This window comes from Alosa alosa, chromosome 23 (genome assembly GCF_017589495.1).
Source record: "Alosa alosa isolate M-15738 ecotype Scorff River chromosome 23, AALO_Geno_1.1, whole genome shotgun sequence".
NCBI classification, from domain to species: domain Eukaryota; kingdom Metazoa; phylum Chordata; class Actinopteri; order Clupeiformes; family Clupeidae; genus Alosa; species Alosa alosa.
In genome coordinates, this window is record NC_063211.1 from 19800771 (window position 1) to 19819893 (window position 19123).

A 19123-nucleotide genomic window follows, 5' to 3' on the forward strand; every position below is an offset into this window, starting at 1 on the left:
TCTCTGGGTAGTTGATGAAAATTTTTTATAGTCTATGGTCTCTATGTCTATGGTAGATGAGCGGAGCGCATCGATTCCTGTCTATGTCTATGATCGATTCTCAAGGGCTCTGGTTCTACTCTCGCGACTTTTCGGAGCATGCAGACTTGAGTTGAGTTGAATCTGCGCAAGCGCATTTTACACTTGGAACCGCGTGGAGGTCTAGAGCGACACGGGCTCTCCAAGGAGAGCAGGAACGTTCTTAATCTGAAATAGAAAAACAAATAAAAAATGCTTGTTCTGTTCGAAACCGCGGCAGGCTATGCCATATTCAAAGTAAGTCCAACGTTTTATCATCCTAAACATGCTCTGTGTGAAGTGCTATCATAACGTTACTGCAATGTTACCTAGCTACGTTATAGTAGCTAGTTTACTAGCTTCCATGGTCGGCTAATTTTGCGAACTTTTACCAAATAACTTAGCGTTATCCTAAAGATAGTTGTTTAGTGATTAACAAGATATTATTGTAAACGCCTGTCATAACATCCAAGTCGTTTATTTCTTTGTTCAGTAACGTTAGACGGGCTCTGGTTAACGTTGGTAACTTAGTTGTAACGTTAGGCCGAGAGTGCTGCAACCACGTTGCGTTTTTCTCAATAGACATTTGTCAGCTTTAGCCTCCATGCAAAGGTTACGAGACTTTTTTTTTTTTGTCAAATGGCATCACTATATTATGGTGTCGGTCACGTTTGTAACTCCGTCCAATATTCATTCATCCATGTGTCGACGTTGCCAGCTAGTGCTAACCTTTTTTTTTTTTTAGCCAATATATGAAAGTGACCACATGGTTGCATCTTTTCCTCCATCACACGTGGTTACATAGGCAATGATCATCCATTCAATCTTTAACGTATTTATTAATTCGTGAGAAGACCGCTTGTGTGTGTTTGAGTTGGGTATATTTAAATAACCAATATTTGATGTTTAATCTGTCTGAATCAGGTATTGGACGAGCAAAAACTCCAGGAGGTTGACAGCCTGTGGAAGGAGTTTGAAACTCCAGAAAAGGCTAACAAAATGTGAGTACTGGGAACAACCGACCTTAATGTAGTAGTAATGTATCCACCGGTAATATACAATAAATACCAGGATATTCATGTAAGGCAGTGAAATTAGCAACAGAACACAGTGGCCGTAGTGTCTTATGAATTCACTTAGTCAACTATGCTTTAATGGGAAAAATAATTCTGACTGTATTTTTACATCCTAAGGGTGAAATTGAAACACTTCGAGAAGTTTCAGGACACTACTGAAGCTTTAGCAGGTATTGTATGATACTTAAGCAGGTATTGTTTATGTCCTCCTGTGTTGTCTACAATGTATCTCGGAAGCCTGAATTAAAACTGATGCAATTCTGTCACTGCCACTGAGACAATCACAGCTCAGAAGACATAATCTTTCATGAACTGGTTGTTGATCAATGCAAATCAGGGAGGGACCTCACATTGTTGAAGATACGGGCTTATTTCATGAAGATTTCTGTTTAGTTATCAGATGGTCACTTTCTGATTATGATTTTACTCAGTGTGGTCATCCAGATAACTGGGGCATATTGCTGTGTGCAGTCTCTGACCTTCTCAGCACATAATGTATTTTGGATAGATGGATAGAATAGAATATATATATATATATATATATATATATATATATATATATATATATATATATATTATTGGTATGCATGATATTGATAAATATATACATATAATAGTTATTGAATAAATAACTTAGTTGGTCTCTGTCTGCGTAGCGGCCACGGCTCTGACCGAGGGGAAGATTGGGAAGAGCCTGAAGAAGGTGCTGAAGAAGGTTGTGGCCAAAGAGGCCCACGAGCAGCTGGCCATCACCGACGCAAAACTGGGCGGCGCCATCAAGGTGAGCAGGGTGCCACAATGGCCCATTTTCACACTTCACTTATTTAGATCCGTTTTCAAACGTCATTCCCTGCTTTTCAAGCCCCACCTGTCCCCGATTTGCCCCAACAAAATGGTAACAGTTTAATTTTCACACGATGGTTCCAAATGACATTTTCCCCCCAATCCACTGGGTTTGATTTTATAAAATGTATAAAGATAAATAACTCATTTGTTTGAGTGTAGTTTTGAGTCATCTTTATTGTTCATAACGAAAGGCGTTAATAAAGGTAGGCATAAAAAGACAAACTCCTTCGTTTGTCGACCCCCAACTGTCATGCCACTCTTTCCCACTAGTGGGGCCTGTCCCACACTTTGAGAACTGCTGACCTGTATGTTCTCCTATAGACGATCTAGAGATGATCAGATTATAAACTATATGTTGTTACTCAGTTTATGGTGTGGGGTTTGATTAAGGTGGTCAGGAATTGTTCTACGATTTTTAGAAACCAAACTTGAATTGACCCTTCTGTAAAATCTATTGGCACATTATTCCACTTTTGTTTTGTTAACACTGTCTGATGTCTCCTCCAGACTTAAACATCTGGTAATCAATGATCTTTGACATCTGTGTGTATGTTGGGGAAGTAGTCCTCATCAGGTCCATGATGTTATGTCCGCAATGATGATGATGACCGTTGTCTTCCTCCTGAAGCTGAAGCTGAGGGTTTTTCAGTCACTATCTCATCTGAGCTAAAACTTTAGTTCTCTGATTTTACTGTAGATTTATAGTTATGTCGGTGAACACACTTAACGTTTTTCTTTTAATAACCACTGATGTAAAATAATTTAAAAACTGTTGTTTTGGAGTTTTCAAGCCGCTTCCTGCTGTGTGGCCTCCTTGTTGACTCCCCTCCTCTCTGTCGCCCCCTGCAGGAGAAGCTGAACCTGAACTGTGTGCACAGCCCAGCTGTGGCTGAGCTCATGAGGGGGATCCGCAACCAGATGGAGGGACTTATAACTGGGCTGCCCCCCAGAGAGATTAGCGCCATGTCCCTCGGTCTCGCCCACAGGTCAGACCAGACACAAACACACACACACGCACAATCTGGTACTGCTGTTGCGTTTTTTAAGAAGTTCAGACACACACAATGTCCAAATCTGCTGACTGGTGCTACTTTGTTGCTGTCAATGATTACACTTTGCTGTCTGATCTGTATGTAGATTCCTCAGCATTCGTCACTACCACTGAGACAGTAACTCTAGTATTGGCCATACAGTATGTCTTTAACGGGGCTGGGAACCTGCATCACTCATCGTCTAATTACTTTGTTTTCTCTGTCCTCAGTCTGTCCCGCTACAAGCTGAAGTTCAGCCCTGACAAGGTGGACACCATGATTGTTCAGGCCATCTGTAAGTACCACAAAGGAAATAGTGAGCTTGCAATAGTCACAATTGCATGTATCGTAGTTGGTGAGTTAAAACAGTTCCAGTGGGATGTAGCAGTCTCTTTCATCCAAAGTAAGAGGAACTCGCAATGTAGATATCAAATCTCGGTTGATTGTTTCTCAGGCAACGGCACTTATGCGGTTCTACCATGCCTCTGTCTGTTGTTTGTTTGTTTTGTTTATTTGCTCTGCAAAGACCAAATAAACAAAAAGGTGTTTTCAGCCACAGCATAGTTATACATGAGTGTGTCTCAGGCAGTTTGTGTAATGCATGATTTAATGGTATCAGTGTGACCTCATATCCTCTCACCTTCTCTGGCTCCTGTTGCAGCGCTCCTGGATGACCTGGATAAGGAGTTGAATAACTACATCATGCGCTGCAGAGAGTGGTATGGCTGGCACTTCCCCGAGCTTGGCAAGATCATCACTGACAATCTGGCCTACTGCAAGAGTGTTCGTAAGATTGGTGAGCACTACCACTTTCCTAACACTGAAATGTGTACGCAGATGGATCTAGAAAGTCTAATGATTACTATACCAGGCGTATTAGAAGCGGCGTATTAGAAGCAACGTCTGATCATGCTCTTACTTTTGATATTGCTGCCCAGGTGCCCGCACCAATGTGGCGACCACAGATCTCTCGGACATCCTTCCAGAGGAGGTGGAGGCTGAGGTCAAGTTGGCTGCTGAGATCTCCATGGGAACAGAAGTGTCCGAGGAGGACATCCTGAACGTCAGGCATCTATGTGACCAGGTGTGTTGTGTTAGAGAAATTGTCCTTGTTAGGTCTATGGTGTTGTGTTAGCAGTGATGATGTTGACAGTTGTCTTCGTCCTGAAGTTGAGGCTGAGGGTTTTCAGTCACTATCTCATCTGAGCTAAAACTATAACTTTGATTTTCCGATTTTACTGTGGATTCATTATGACTGAACACATTTAACTTTTTTCTTTTACTTGCGTCTCATGTAAAATAATTGCTGTTGTGGCAATTTACTTGTTGTGGATGATGTTGGTCAACCTTGTCCTGTGCTTGTTGCTTCAGGTGATTGAGATCTCAGAGTACCGCACACAGCTTTACGACTACCTGAAGAACCGCATGATGGCCATCGCCCCCAACCTCACGGTCATGGTGGGAGAGTTGGTTGGAGCCCGCCTCATTTCCCACGCAGGTGAGCTCTCATTGGCCTAAATGACTGTCCTTCACAGTGCATGTGTTGGTTGTGATTTAAAAGGAATACCATGGCTTGCGATGACGAGGACGACATCATGTCTTTCCTGAAAAAATTATGTGGGTTTTTTCGTCACTATCTCATCTGAGCTTTTGCCAGCAGGTATTCGAGCATTACAAGTATATTCATGCTGTATGGAGATTAGAATTGCAGTGGATGTAACGTGTATGTGTGTTGACTCTAACCCTACCACCTGTGCTCCTCTATCAGGTTCCCTGCTGAACCTGGCTAAGCACCCGGCCTCCACCGTGCAGATCTTGGGGGCCGAGAAGGCTCTCTTCAGAGCTCTGAAGACCCGCAGAGACACGCCCAAATATGGTCTCATCTACCACGCCTCCCTCGTGGGACAGTCAAATGCCAAAATCAAGGGCAAGGTAAGCATCCCCTACGACCTACATTTATTCTTGTACTATAATAATTAAGGCCATTCTCAGCAATAGTAGGTAAATGCATGTCGGTATAATGGCAATGTTAGTGATCCTGCTTGCATAAATAGCTGTGATGATGACGACATATTGTCAGTGTTCCTGAAATCTACCATGTGGGTATATAAGTCACTATCTCATCTGAGCTTCTGAACAATTTACCTTTCATTAGACATGTTTATAGCCCTCTTCTCCTGCTCTAGGTTTTTAGAGGTTTCATGTTAGAAGAGTTGAAAAGAATGTGCGTGCGTGTGTGCTGGTCACTTCCAGATCTCCAGGTCATTGGCAGCTAAGACTGCGTTGGCTATCCGCTACGATGCCCTGGGCGAAGACACAGACGCAACGATGGGCCTGGAGAATCGCGCCAAGCTGGAAGCTCGACTACGCCAACTAGAGGAAAGGGGTGTAAGTACAGCGGCACCCTCAGCCACCTGATTGAATCTGTGGCTTCTTGAAAGCTCAAGTTACAGCACATGTCAGGACATATGATAAGGTCTTTGACATTTTCTTGGTCTAATTGTTTGTCTTTCTGCTTTTAGATCCGGCGGATCAGTGGAACAGGCAAAGCTCTGGCTAAGGCAGACAAATACCAGCACAAGAGGTGAGTGCCTCCAGATGGCTTTGGCTTGATGCTCAAAAAAATGCAGTGGAACTAGTTGGACATTAAAGGGGCTATGTGTAGGGTTCCAGTCTTGAATTCACTGTTATGGTAGCAACAGCACTCCTATGTTGACTTGTATTGTTTTTTTATACAGCGTCGCATGTGGTGCAAAGTGGTATTACAAGGGAGCTGGCCCAATGCTGGCTGGTTTGCATGCTAACTAGTGTATCTGGGCCACACAGAGAGCGTAGGCATGTTTCGCATTGCGTCAAAACTGTCACCCTGCATTTTTTTTCCCTCATTTTTTTGCTGTTTCTAAGTCATTTTACAATGTTTAGGCTAAATCAGATTTTTACTTTTAGAGTAGCTTTGTTTGAATTGGTTAGGTTATGGGCTCTTGATGTTATGACTCCAGGCCAACCTCTTACCCTGACATTACTTCTCCATTCCCCTTGCAGTGACGTGAAGGTGTACGACCCATCAGGTGACTCCACGCTCCCCACCACCTCTAAGAAGAGGAAGATCGAGGAAGTGGAACCGGCAGAGGAAGAGGAGGAGCAACCCGTGCAGTCCAAACCCAAGAAAATAAAGAAGGAGAAAGGTGTCGCCGCAGCTGCAGAAGGTATGGCTGGGAAATCAACCTTGCCCTCAACCACTCAGGAGTTTTCCTAGAAAGTTTCCTATGTAACAACCATAGTCACAGAGAGATGGTGGCCATAATGACTCATTAGGAATAATGGTTATTGCACAGTGACACTTTCAGGAAAGACACTCAAGATCATGTAGATGTAGGTAGAAAAAGAATTTGGGTTTTGCAAATGTGCCAAAACTCAGATGTGTATTAGCATGTGTAGTCATACAACTAAGTTAGTCAGCCTGTCTGTCAGAGCAAGAGGTACACGCCAGAAATCATGGGTTCGGTGTACATTTACTGAGAAAAAGTAAAAGTACTTACAATATGAATTGACCTGTCGCTAAGCGCCACCCTTAGAACGCTGATGAGCCAATGACAGTCCAGCCTCAACGGGACTCGGACATCAGCTCGGACAACTCCATAGGAAACAACGGGGCAGGCATAAAATGACAAATTAATGGTTATTTATGGAGTTTATTAACTCAAAAAACCCAGACGGATAACCATGGTCAAACGCTTTGCATTGGGGACGGTAATACTGATAGCCGTACCCGAGAGGCTAGAAAACGGGTATATTTTCATCAAAAGTAGCCTACAGGACGCTCTCGCTTTGCAACAGCTCAACGTAATGTAGGCAACTAAGCCAACAACGTGGGCACAGGTTCCCTGTTAAATCCCAAGATGAAAATGCTCATTAACCAACTACTATATTCTTACTACATCAAATATTAACGTAACCTAACATATCTTAGTATCAATCTTCCGCTAGCTAGCTAGCATTAATGTCAGTGGGATTTGCACGGCTACTCGCCACAACTGCTTGTCACCTTGTATGTATTCTAAAGTTTTGAATACACCCCTCCATAGCATAATTAAGTCCCTTTTGATAGCTTCTGGAGGAAAGTAAATCCTTTTATCGACCAAAACGTCCTCAAAGCCTGCTTTTATATACTGTCAGCTGCCATTGTCCACAATGTATTTCTAATCAAGTCTGGTTTGTTTGTCCGAATGTTCACACGGTAACAATGGGGGGCGGGGCTTAGCGACAGGTCAATTGCTCACTGAATCGAATGTTTTCAGACCTAGATGGCTAAAACAAATGGACTGGCTTATTTCATTTAGATTGTTAGCATGTGTAGCCACCCCAAATACCTAAACAGAAGTGACATTTTAACATTTTTGTATGTCCTCTCTGAAACTATAGCAGAGCCCCCTGCCGAAGCCGAAGAAGCGGAGACGAGCGAGCCCAAGAAGAAGAAAAAGAAGAAGCACAAGGCAGAGGAGCCGAAGCCAGAAGAGGAGGAGGTCGTAGTCAGTCCACCAGAAGTAAGGGCCTGTTACCCCTTTTGAATTTATATATCTTTTCAGGGTTCCCACGGGTCATGGAATATCATGGAGTCTATTCCAGATATGGAAAGTCAAGGAATTTTTTATCATTTTTGGGGGGCATTTTTTTGGGAATTTTGTTGTACCAGTTTAACATTTACTTGCCAAAATACATTAATACAAATATTTCCACACAGAATTGGTGTATATCTAAAATCATTTGTCGGTATATTGTACTATTTATTATATAGTAAGTCATGGAAATTATTATTTATTTATTTTTTGATTGGGAAAAGTCATGGGATTTTACATTTGACTTAGAGTGGGAACCCTGTATTTTACCCTTGTACAAATTAATTTAAACATGTTTGGCTTTAAGAACAGGAAGAGGTCACTAGTCTTGAGTTTTTTTTTTTTTTTTTTTTTTTTTTTTATTAACACATTTACCTCCTATGACTACAATCTTTTTTTCATTTTTTGGAGGACAAGAACCTGTGACCTTTAGCATATTTTGGTTTCATTTAATTTGCACAAAGGTGAATGTGACTTACAGTGGTTGGTTGGTTGACGTACAGCGCTTCTCATCTGTGTGTGTGTGTGTGTGTAGCCTTGTGCAGGATGTCTAATTTTGTTTTATTTTTCACCAACTAGCAGACGACTGAAAAGAAGAAGAAAAAGAAAAAGAAGGCTAAAGAAACAGAGGGAGAGTGAAAGAAGAGATGAAACAAATGACTCAATGGTTGTTTTCCCCCCTTTTTTTAATGACTTATGTTTGTGGAACTGAAAAACAGAATGTGTTTCTTTTTATAAACTGAACAATGTCAGCGATTCATTGAGTATTTCTAAATACTGTGTTAATTTAAAAAAAATGCAGTTGTCCATATGGTCTGTCCATATAAGGAACAATTCCTGGTCTTGTTTTAAAAAGGACTAGAGACCGGATAATTATGTTCATCATACTACATCAGTATGCTATTTTTTTCTTAACATAAGTGCATAGAATCCACAATGTCACAATTTTTTTCTGCGTCAGCCCCTACAGATGAGTCATTTTTTTTTGTATAGGTGTCTGTCTATATGTTATATTGGTTGTCGAGCGATTGCTTCATGATAATGTGAAGAGAAATGTGTTTGAGTTGGTTGTCCTTTATAAAGCTGTAAGATGGGTGCCAGGTGACTGGGAGTGGACCCTGTTGAGACCTGGGCAATAAATGACTATTTCTTTATCAGTCTGCCTACTACTTTTTTTGGTGATCAACTGGGAGGGGCAACACTGTTACGTGAAATGAAATATAAATATAAGCATACACTTCCTACTCTCTTTCATTTCGACACATTTTGTTGTATCTATTACACACCCAATTACCCCCCCACACACACAAAATATATATTATTACTACTATTATTTTTTTTTGTGAGCTGGCTCTTGAACACAAGAATGTCATGACTTATGAGTACATGACAAAACCTCTGAATAGCTGTACTCATGCTGCCCTAATTTAAGTTAATGTGGATGTAGTGTCAATCATGAAAAACAACGGGTTTGTAGGCCTGATGGTGCGATTTCGTCTTTACTTTGGATTGTGAATTGCATACATTGGGGCTACAGTTTGAACACATTAGTGAGGGAAACGTAATTTTAACCACATAAGTCTGCAATTTAATTGACAAGAACAGCGATATCAATAGCAAACGTTACATTCATTTTTCCACTTCAAAAACGTTCTACCCTTTTCCACTGAACTTTAGCCACCCATAAGAGGTTTTCCATCAGACTTTCACCTCAAGACAATCGCTGCAATTGGATATTTAATCAGAATTTAAGACAGATTGCAACTGATCAGAATGAGTCAGGAAATATTTTTCATAAGAACATTCTTAGGAAGCTGCATCGACAGATGCATGCATGGACACTATAACTGTTATTCTCCATTTTGTATAATCATTCGCATGATCCACTATGCTCAAAACGTGTATTTCTAAATTATAAATTGTTTGCAACAATGTGTTTATTTTGTCTTTTCAAGCTTTTCAGTAAAATGGGTAGGCTAGGCCTGCTGGAGGCCGACGTGAGCTGTCTTCTATGGTTTATTTGCGTTAGTTTCTAATTAAATGATACTGATGACAAAAATGACCACCTATTAAGGTTGTAAACGAATTGTGGCTACAAACACAAAAGATGGGGTACATACATTAATATTCCATATCAAGCTCTATGTTCTACTTTGAATAACTTTAATAATTTCAAGCTGAACTAAGAACTAAAGAGGACTAAAGCAAAAAACATTTAGCGGAATCAAAATCACAGACTGCTTTCAGGTCACTGATCTAGCGTGAAGGCTGGCTAATGGCCTTAAAAGTGCCACGTTTGAACTGTGAAAGTGGTGGAATGCGACTTGTCTTTTCAAAAGCAAAAGAGTAAATTGTGGCCATAAAACTAAACTGGCTTCAATTTGGCCAAGCGAATTTTAACTCTAAAACCTTTGACCAACTTTTGGGAGTCATTTCTCATAAGTCATTTGTCTGTTGATATTGCACAACAATAAGAGAGTGGGATTGCAACACTGACTCTGAGTTATAATGGCCGCAGTGCTAATGGCTATGGATCGTGGGCTGGTGGATGTAACTTCCTGGCATATGAGAACAATTCCAGTGTAGGAACACTAGTTTCCCAGCTATTTTGTATCTTCTCGAGTGAACAACAAACAGGAAATGTCGGTGCCGTAAAAAGGATTGACACGTCTTCACACGAATGAGGACTTGTGCAATCAAAACATGTATCCAATTGTAGCAAAGAAGAAGGGCGGGACTTCCTGTACGTGACGCAAATTTCACGGTCAAGCTTGGAAGCCCCACCTATTGTGTTTCCCGCACCGTCAATCAAAATAGAAAAAATCAACTCGAATACCCCTTCGGAGCCCGCCTTTGATTAAAGCAATCATGTTTGGAGTTTAAATGAACATTTATTCTACCGATTTTTACCTTGCACGCGATGACTGGTACGTAACATTTAACCCGATCGAAGCGTACCATCACCGGTGAGTTTGCACTACCATTAGCAAGCAAGCTAAGTCTTTAATCTTTTTCAGCAGCTCAACTAGCAGTTGGTTAGCCAGCTAGCTAGCAACACTTTAACAAAGTGAAATATTGAAACCGTTGAGCAATCCTTTCTAATTTTTGATTGCATGTTTACAAGAACAGTTTCAACATATTTCTCCTCACTTTCCTTCTACTCGCCAGCTTGCTGGATGCAATTAGCGAAAAATTGTTTGTTCTGTTCAGTTTCCCTCTCCCTGTTTGTCTTTAGCCCCCGAACAGCCAGTTAAGCAGGAGGAAATGGCTGCCTTGGACGTGGACAGCAGTCAAAGCGACTTTCTGCAGAACGCCAGTGGCGGGCAGGAGCAGGTATCTCTCATTCCGTTTCTCTTCTCCTGTTCTTCGGTCGGATGTCCCACAAATGCGTGGTGTTTTTGTGAAGTTCACACGTTTTAAAATATGATGTAGGGGGGAAAAGTCGAACACTTCCTGTGAGCCTCCGGACTAACGGCCACCCACTTTCTTCAATTTAAACCCGCCCATAGTGGGTAGGACGCTACCGCCACTGCTGCCTCTGCCCGTGGTACCTGCGGTCAGACCGGGTCACCCCCTCGTTAGGGGAGGACCCCGTTGGTAGTGTCACCACCCCTATGAGGGAGGCCCTGGAGCTTTAAATTGTAGTCTCTATGTACTGCACTGTGCAAAGTACCTAGCTACTACTGTTTGAGCTGAACATATGGGCACTTTGGGTGCATTACAATGATTTTCAAAGTTTTTTCTAACTAATTGTTTATAGTCTCCTTGATACTGTAATTGAAAGCCGCAATGATGCATAAGCATAATGATGGGTTAATGGATTTTCTGTAAATACTTGGCGCTGCATGTATGTAGTAATGTTTTCACACGAATCGATATGGAGTGTCTAATTAATCCACGCTTTTATGCAGATTCACATGTGAAATGAAGCTTTGTTGACATACTGGTGCATGAATCATTTTACATGACTGCTTTGAAATGATTATAGAAACATTGACATTGATAAAAAAGGATCACTAGCTAAACTGTGCCCAAAGCATCTGTTGGTTGTTCTTTGGAGGAGAGTTTTTTTATTAGTGTATAGTTCATTTCACAATTTGAGAGTTATTAACACCTTGCTTGGCTAGTTTAAGCATCATTATGCAGCTCTATTTTCCTTATAATGATGGCTTCAGACTCATTTTGATGATGCACTGACCTATAAACAAAGAATGGCATCTCTGGTATTGCTGATGCATGCCTGCAACACCTGTCATTGCACAATATGGATTGGGTGTTCCGTACAGGAACATAACTCTTTTGGTCACAGTTATCAACATGGATATTCAGTGCATTGTAAATTGATGACCAGGGGACACAGCTCCTTGTCAGTCCATAATCTTTTGTTGCGTGTGTGTGTTGCCCCAGACGACAGACTTGACATCCATCCAGCTCACAGGTTCAGACCGCTGGGAGGTCCTGACCCCTGTCACCACAGTGAAGGAGGAGCCCGGCGTGGTGCATATCCCCACTGGCGTCGTGTCCTCCAATGGCCAGTACATGCTCCCCCTGCAGAGCATGCAGAGCCAGCCCATCTTCGTGACGGCGGGCACGGGCGACGGTTGCGGCACCAACGGGCTCCAGTACCAAGTGATCCCCCAGCTCCAGTCGGCCGATGGCCAGCTCAGCTACACCACGACGGCGGCAGTGACCGTTGGGGACGGGACGGGCGCGGGCCAGCAGCTCGAAGACCTCCACATCCTTCCGGCGGACGGCAGCCAGGGAGGCCTGGCGCAGCAGATCCAGGGCGTGTCGCTGACGGGCACGACCTTTGGCGGGCAGGCAGGCGCTGCTCAGGTGCTGGCCAACATGCCCATGGGGCTGCCGGGGAACATCACCTTCGTGCCCATCAGCAGCTTGGACCTGGAGTCGTTGGGGCTGGCCGGTGCACAGGCCATCTCAGCCAGCGTCACGGCCGACGGCCAGCTCATCATGACTGCCCCAGGGGCCGAGGCGCCCGGTGACGGTGCGGAGAAGGTTGGGGGCGGGGACGTGGTGTTGGCCGACGGTAGCAACAGTGGCGTGGACATGTTTGTGCCAAACACTTCCCTCCCCTCCTCCTCCTCCACCTCGTCTTCCTCAGTGACCTCCGTGTCTTCCTCGCTGCCCGAAACGATAGACGGCACGGGCGTGCTCACGCAGGCCACCGCCGTTTCCGCCGGACAGCAGGACCCGTCGGGAGCCATCACGGCCGAGGCCTACCTCCAGCAAAACCACATCGCCATCTCCAGCAGCGACCTGACGCCTGGTCAGGACCAGCTGCAAGTCACCACTGCGTCCACACAGCAGCCGCAGCTCATCCAGGTCCAGACAGCAGACGGCGTTACCACGGCGCCTCAGACCCTCCAGAGCGTCCAGCTCATCAACCCCGGAACGTTCCTCATCCAGGCTCAGACGGTCAGCCCCACGGGGCAGATCCAGTGGCAGACGTTCCAGGTGCAGGGCATGCAGGGTCTGCAGAACCTCCAGCTGCCTGCGGGCGCCGCCGGAAACGGCATGGGGGCCACGGGGACCTCCCAGATCACACTGGCTCCCGTGCAGACCCTCTCGCTGGGCCAGGGAGCAGCCAACGCCGGACAGATACCCAACCTGCAGACAGTCACCGTCAACTCCATATCCCAGTTCCAGCAGGAAGATACAGATAGCCCTTCAGGTATCAACAACACACACACTCAGGGAGACACATTATGGACTTATGGAAATCATTAAAATTTGCTGCTGTTTTTTGTTTTTTATTTATGTGTGTGAATGGGGTAGTTTTGTCTAGTTTGAGATATATTGAGTTATTGGCTATATATTTGAGACTATTGAGTTATTGGCTAAATTGGGACTTAATGGTGCATGCATGTGAGTATCCACATTGACGAATCCATACCTACCTCAGCTGACTGCTACCCACACCACACAATGGAGTTTGTATGTGTGATATTTCTGAAGAAACTAAAGTGTGCATACTTACATGCTTAGAGTTGCTTTTAGCACTCATAATCATCTTCCTGAGTGGGGGCCTCAAAATCTTACATGAATGTAGACACACAATGCATCCTCATATTTTCATATAAATTGACATGGGCTGTACTATGAAGTCGTTTCACTTATTTGTATGTCCTGTGTAGACAGTCTTTCTACATTTATATGAGGATTTCATTAGGGATGCTCGATTTTATGGCAAACGTCATTATCAATATTGATGACACAATTCTTTAACATGATTTAAAATGATTAAGGAGGACACGCCATCCCTAAAAGATTAAATTAATGTAAATAATGTTAGAAGCATTAATACAACAGTTACACTGTATACTGTAAAGGAGTGCACAGGATTTATAACTTGATTATGTTGTTTTCATAGTCATTGGAATTGAAATTCGATTCCAATGACTTCCAATGCACAGCCTTAGATTACAGTATGTTGTGCAAGTCCACACAAAGAAACACTCCCACGCTGGCATTGTTAATACTGGTACCATCTGGTCTTTGTTAGCATACTGTTAATGTTCTGCCTTAGCCATAGCTCTGTTTAAAAATATCCACAGAGGACCTACATTCCAGGGCCAGTATAAATTTAGCACTGAAGTGTGTGTGTGTGTGGGGGGGTTGCACTAGTACAGGGTAAAACACTCGCACACAGTCAGCTTTTGTGTTCCTAATTTATTACACTTTCGCTTGTCAATTTTCTCTGTTTTTGCCACTTTCTAATGTGTCTAATTCTGCCTGTCTGTTCTCTCTCTCTCTCTCTCTCTATCTATCTATCTATCTATCTATCTATCTATCTATCTATCTATCTATCTATCTATCTATCTATCTATCTATCTATCTATCTATCTATCTATCTATCTATCTATCTATCTCTGTCTGTATTACTGCCTCCATCAGATATACACATAAAGGAGGAGCCTGACTCCGAAGAATGGCAGCTCAGTGGAGACTCCACCCTCAACACCAACGACCTGTCCAATCTCCGTGTGCGCTTGGTGGACGAGGACTCGGAGGGCGTGGGGCAGGAGGGCAAAAGGCTGCGCAGGGTAGCCTGTACGTGCCCCAACTGCAAGGAGGCGGGAGGAAGGTGAAGCCCTCATTCACACAGTCACACACAGATGGCCATTGGCATAGTGGAGAAATGGGTCACCCTGGGTTCGAACCCTGAACCCGGCGTTGCAAGTCCCTGTTGTGTTGGATACAAGTGTCTGCTAAATCCCACTCGCTTCTACTTTAGATGCACAGCTCCCTAGTCAGGAGCAGAGGGAATAGGATAGGATCTGATCAACTCCCCAAATCGGTGCCCTGTGTGTTCCAGGGGGGTGCACATCAGGGGAGTTCCAAATATGTGATTTAGTGCCTTACACCCGGGTTACACCAAGTGCTCAACTGAAGCACTCTGTTCAAGGAGTGTGAAAATTGTTTTCGACGACTTTTTCGAATGTACGTGCCGCTGTTCTGTTTAGTGTAGCCAGTTCCATTGATTATAGTGGAAGCTGATTATTGCAGCAGATGCTACATGAACGGAATGCTTCAGTTACGTGCCCCGTGTAGCCTCCTTGTTACACTCTGGCTCAGGCTTTGTGTTGTGAGACAAATGAATCCATAGGGCTAGTCACTAAACTACAAATTTGGAATATCCTTCTAAGGCTCAAACTCAAGGCCTTATTCATTTAACTTATCTGGAGTTATCAATGCCAGATTAGTCTGATTAGTCAGAGTAAAAACCATTCATATTTATTCTTTGAATGATGTATTCACTTCTGACTGACTTTGGACTGAATGAGGCAATCAGTGAGTGGGGAACAGATCCAATCTGTTTCAGAGTCTGTGGCTCCCAAGAGTTTTTACTTGCTCTTCTAACATTAGCCTAGAGAGTTCTCTTGGACTGCATGACAGTTCTCTTTTATTTGGAGGGCTTTTTGCCTTTGTTATGATAGAACAGTGAAAAGGCTGAGAGGAAGTGAGTAGGAGAGAGAGAGATGAGGATGGAGAAACTTGATAAAGTGTTCATTATTCATTCCCACTCTGAGCCTCAACAGCAACAACAATTTCTGCATTCTTCAGCAGAAGACACTGGCTTGAATTCTTTGTTTGATCTGAATTGTCAGTAATACTTAACTGTATATGTTTGCGTGTGTGTCAGAGGGTCGAACATGGGCAAGAAGAAGCAGCACATCTGTCACATTCCGGGCTGTGGGAAGGTGTACGGGAAGACGTCTCATCTGCGAGCGCACCTGAGGTGGCACTCGGGAGAGAGGCCTTTTGTCTGCAACTGGATGTTCTGCGGCAAAAGGTTCACACGCAGCGACGAGCTGCAGAGACACCGGAGAACACATACGGGTACACACGCACCTCTCAGACGCATTCTTTTACACATGGGAGAGAACACACACACACACACTCTTACACGTACGGGTACACACAACTCTTTGACGTGCTCTTGTTACACACCTCACACAGACGGTCACATTGGTCGTCTGGAGGCAGAAAATCAACGGTTCTAATAGACCATTGTTTAAAATTCATTATTTTCTGTCTTATTAAACAACTTCACCACGTTTCTATGACATGATTATATATTTTTACACGGTATTAATCACATAACATGTACTTGTAAACATATGAAGGGGTTTGTACACAAACCCACACACTGTTTTTCACGCCTTAGGGCTGGGCGGCATGGCTTAAAACGCAAAAGTATTGCGTGGTAACACAAAACAAAAGTTTTGTCAAGGGGAAGGCAAAAGTAGCTCAAAAAACAAATCTAAAAAAATTCCTAACTTGCTACAAGTTGTAGCATGAAAATTGTAGGGTAATGTTCCCTTTCTGTCCCTTTCAGGAAAACTACAAAAAAATTACGGTACTAAATCATATGAGCCCTCGTCTTGACATTATCAAACAACGGATTATGATGCTAGAAGTCAGATGAACTTTGTTCTCGGCTCTGACACTATAAAGATAAAGATGCTAATAATGTGATGCTAATGCTCAACAGAATTTGTTCTCAGCTAAACATCCAGAAGCGTCTTTATGAAGAAGAAACGTCTCACCCTCAAGTACTCAGGATTGGTTCCTTCGAGTGACGCCCATAAAATAATTCTGTTTGAATTTGGCTACAGAGGCTGTGATTGGTCAACCGTAGATCCAAAGCAGAAATGCTTCATTAGCCCATTTTACACTGCTGAATTTTCCGTGTATGTGCCTTTATCGCGGAACACTTTTCCTTTTTACACACACCCAGGCGGAACGGCAGGACGAAGCGTCTCGCCAATTTTACCACCAGGCAGGGTAGACATTTTGGCGAAAATGATTCATTCCGGCACCAGTGTAAATGCAGTGAGGCGGAATAGGGGAATCTGGTTACATTATCACATTATAACTACTGTTACATAACATTTAGAGGCTGGACATTAGTGAACATGGCTTAATTTCACTGTTTAATAAGCAAACTAGCATGCTATACAGCCAAACAAGCAAACACAGCTAAATGTAAGGACAATGAACTCTTACCTTTATGGTCTACAAGTTATCCACAGTTATCCATAATTAGTCCACTGTTCATTTTACCCTATCAAAGGTGAAAAGACCATACACTACTTATTTCATTTTTAAAAAATACTGTATAAGAGCCTTTCTAGGAAACCAGATAGTTTATATAGGCCTATTTAAACAGATAATGTGATGTCACACCTTGATCAAAATGTTATGGGAGATGTTTTTAAATTGTTTTGGTTAAAAATGACTACCGGCCGATGTATTGGTTGTCGGCTTTTGAATCTCTTCGATATTGGTATTGGCCTTCAAAATCCCATATTGGTCGGGCTCTAGTTGGTTTATGGTTACTGTATACTGTTATTGTATTTAGTTTAATACTAATATTGTTATTTTTTTAGATTTGACTACTTTAAATTGTTCATTTTAATGTTAATGTAATGTTGTTTTTGTTAGTTGCTTTGGATAAAAGTGTCTGCTAAGCACTGTAAACATAAACACAACAGATGTATCGTTGTTTTCTTATCATGTGTGTTTCTGTGCTCTGCTTCTGTGACAGGGGAGAAGAAATTTGTGTGTCCGGAATGCTCGAAGAGGTTCATGCGGAGCGACCACCTGGCTAAACACATTAAAACTCACCAGAACAAAAAGAGCCTATCAGGTGCAGGAACCGGGATGGGCTCAGCGGACACCGACGCCCCTGGGGACAGCATCATCACAGGGGCCGGGACCACGCTCATTTTGACCAATCTGCAGCAGGGTGCGACCCCAGACCTCCTATCCAGTGGCGACCTTCCCCTCCAACTCGTCACAGTATCTGCCAGTGAAGTCATGGAGTGACCTTGACTCTGACACCCCCTCCCCTTTCACAGCTCACCGGCTTTTCACTATCGATTTTTATATATATATAATAAATATATATAAATATATATTTTAAAAAAGAATTATTATCCGTCTATGTTCAATAGCAGTCTTTTTTACAAGCAGTGCAAAAACAGTGACATTATAATGTTCCATTCCTTGTACTCATGAAAAGAAACATAAGCAGGCCCACAGACATTTATACACACGTATATATATATATACGCAAAACTCAACGAAATGCCTTATTTTGTACCGTAATCTGTAGTATATAATGCTGGAATTGCATGTATTTTTTTTCTTTGGCTTTTGTTCAATCTGTAATAGTGTAAAGATGAAATGAGTGTGATGGTGTGTGAGACTAAATGTTTGTGTGTGCAGGTGGCTGGGTCGGTGTGTGAGTCTGTGTGATTGTGTGCACGAATCTGTGTGTATGCATCTGATGAACATTATGGTACACATCAGTGACGTGGGGAGTGAGTGTATGTGTCTTATCATAGAAGGGGATTCAGGGAGTGAAGTGGGTTGTCTTTGAAGAAAGAAGGTTCTGTTTGTCACTACGGGCCTCCGTCAACAGAATGTGTCTTGTGGTTCCGCTTCGGCACCCACTCTTTTTTTTATTATTATTATTATTGTTTTTTTGGGGTTTTTTTTAAGTTTATTACTTCACATGGAATGATAACCCAAATGTGGCGTAAAGAGTTTTTACTTCTTTTTTAAAAAAGTATTCTCTTGTCATACCTTAAAGAGTAACTTGAAGAAATTTCCCCATGTGGCAAAACAATCATGTAATTACATATTTTTTGTATGGTTATTTTCTCTCTCTGTAAGTCCACCATATGCCTGTGTCTCATGATTTTATATGTATATCCCATCTCTCTCTGTTTCCTTTTCTGAGTGAGATGCTATTTACAGTCATCTAAATAGTTAAAGCAATTCTGTTGTATCAAAGCTACTTTTATTTTAATTACTTTTTTGAATATGTGTAAAATTTGAATGTTACTTTTTGTACATTTTCATGTTTTTTTCCCCAAATGGAACACAATTAAAGTCAAAATTCTTACTACAAAAAGAAGTCACACTTACGTTTAAGTAGTTTTAAAACTGTTTTAGAACAGGTCAG

At 42.6% G+C, this 19123-nt stretch overlaps 2 protein-coding genes and 2 non-coding genes across 9 annotated transcripts; all 4 read left to right on the plus strand.

Moving 5' to 3' along the window:
• Positions 1-158: 158 nt before the first annotated feature.
• nop58 (NOP58 ribonucleoprotein homolog (yeast)) lies at positions 159-8783 on the plus strand. Of its 3 annotated transcripts, none has more exons than XM_048235350.1 (15): positions 159-315; positions 982-1058; positions 1251-1303; positions 1790-1914; positions 2829-2965; positions 3241-3305; positions 3672-3806; positions 3949-4094; positions 4382-4508; positions 4779-4942; positions 5264-5398; positions 5533-5594; positions 6053-6216; positions 7433-7554; positions 8206-8783. In XM_048235350.1, exons 1-15 carry the CDS (start codon positions 271-273, stop codon positions 8263-8265), a joined length of 1617 nt encoding a protein of 538 aa, XP_048091307.1. In that variant the 5' UTR covers positions 159-270; the 3' UTR covers positions 8266-8783. The 3 variants fall into 3 exon arrangements, with proteins under 3 accessions (XP_048091307.1, XP_048091308.1, XP_048091309.1); XM_048235351.1 differs by having other exon boundaries at positions 8209-8783; XM_048235352.1 differs by having other exon boundaries at positions 7436-7554.
• On the plus strand, positions 2567-2651 carry LOC125289017. Its single transcript, XR_007192568.1, has one exon. It is a non-coding gene; the product is annotated as a small nucleolar RNA SNORD11B (small nucleolar RNA).
• On the plus strand, positions 4140-4223 carry LOC125289016. The gene has a single exon (XR_007192567.1). It is a non-coding gene; the product is annotated as a small nucleolar RNA SNORD11B (small nucleolar RNA).
• Positions 8784-10388: 1605 nt separating the features above from the next.
• sp3b (Sp3b transcription factor) lies at positions 10389-19072 on the plus strand. Of its 4 annotated transcripts, none has more exons than XM_048235041.1 (6): positions 10389-10592; positions 10837-10959; positions 12034-13318; positions 14542-14731; positions 15791-15987; positions 17699-19072. In XM_048235041.1, the coding sequence occupies exons 2-6, from the start codon at positions 10891-10893 to the stop codon at positions 17977-17979; spliced, it is 2022 nt and encodes a 673-aa protein (XP_048090998.1). In that variant the 5' UTR covers positions 10389-10592; positions 10837-10890; the 3' UTR covers positions 17980-19072. The 4 variants fall into 4 exon arrangements, with proteins under 4 accessions (XP_048090998.1, XP_048090997.1, XP_048090999.1 ...); XM_048235040.1 differs by having other exon boundaries at positions 10862-10959; XM_048235042.1 differs by having other exon boundaries at positions 10389-10553.
• The last annotated feature ends 51 nt before the right edge of the window (positions 19073-19123 follow it).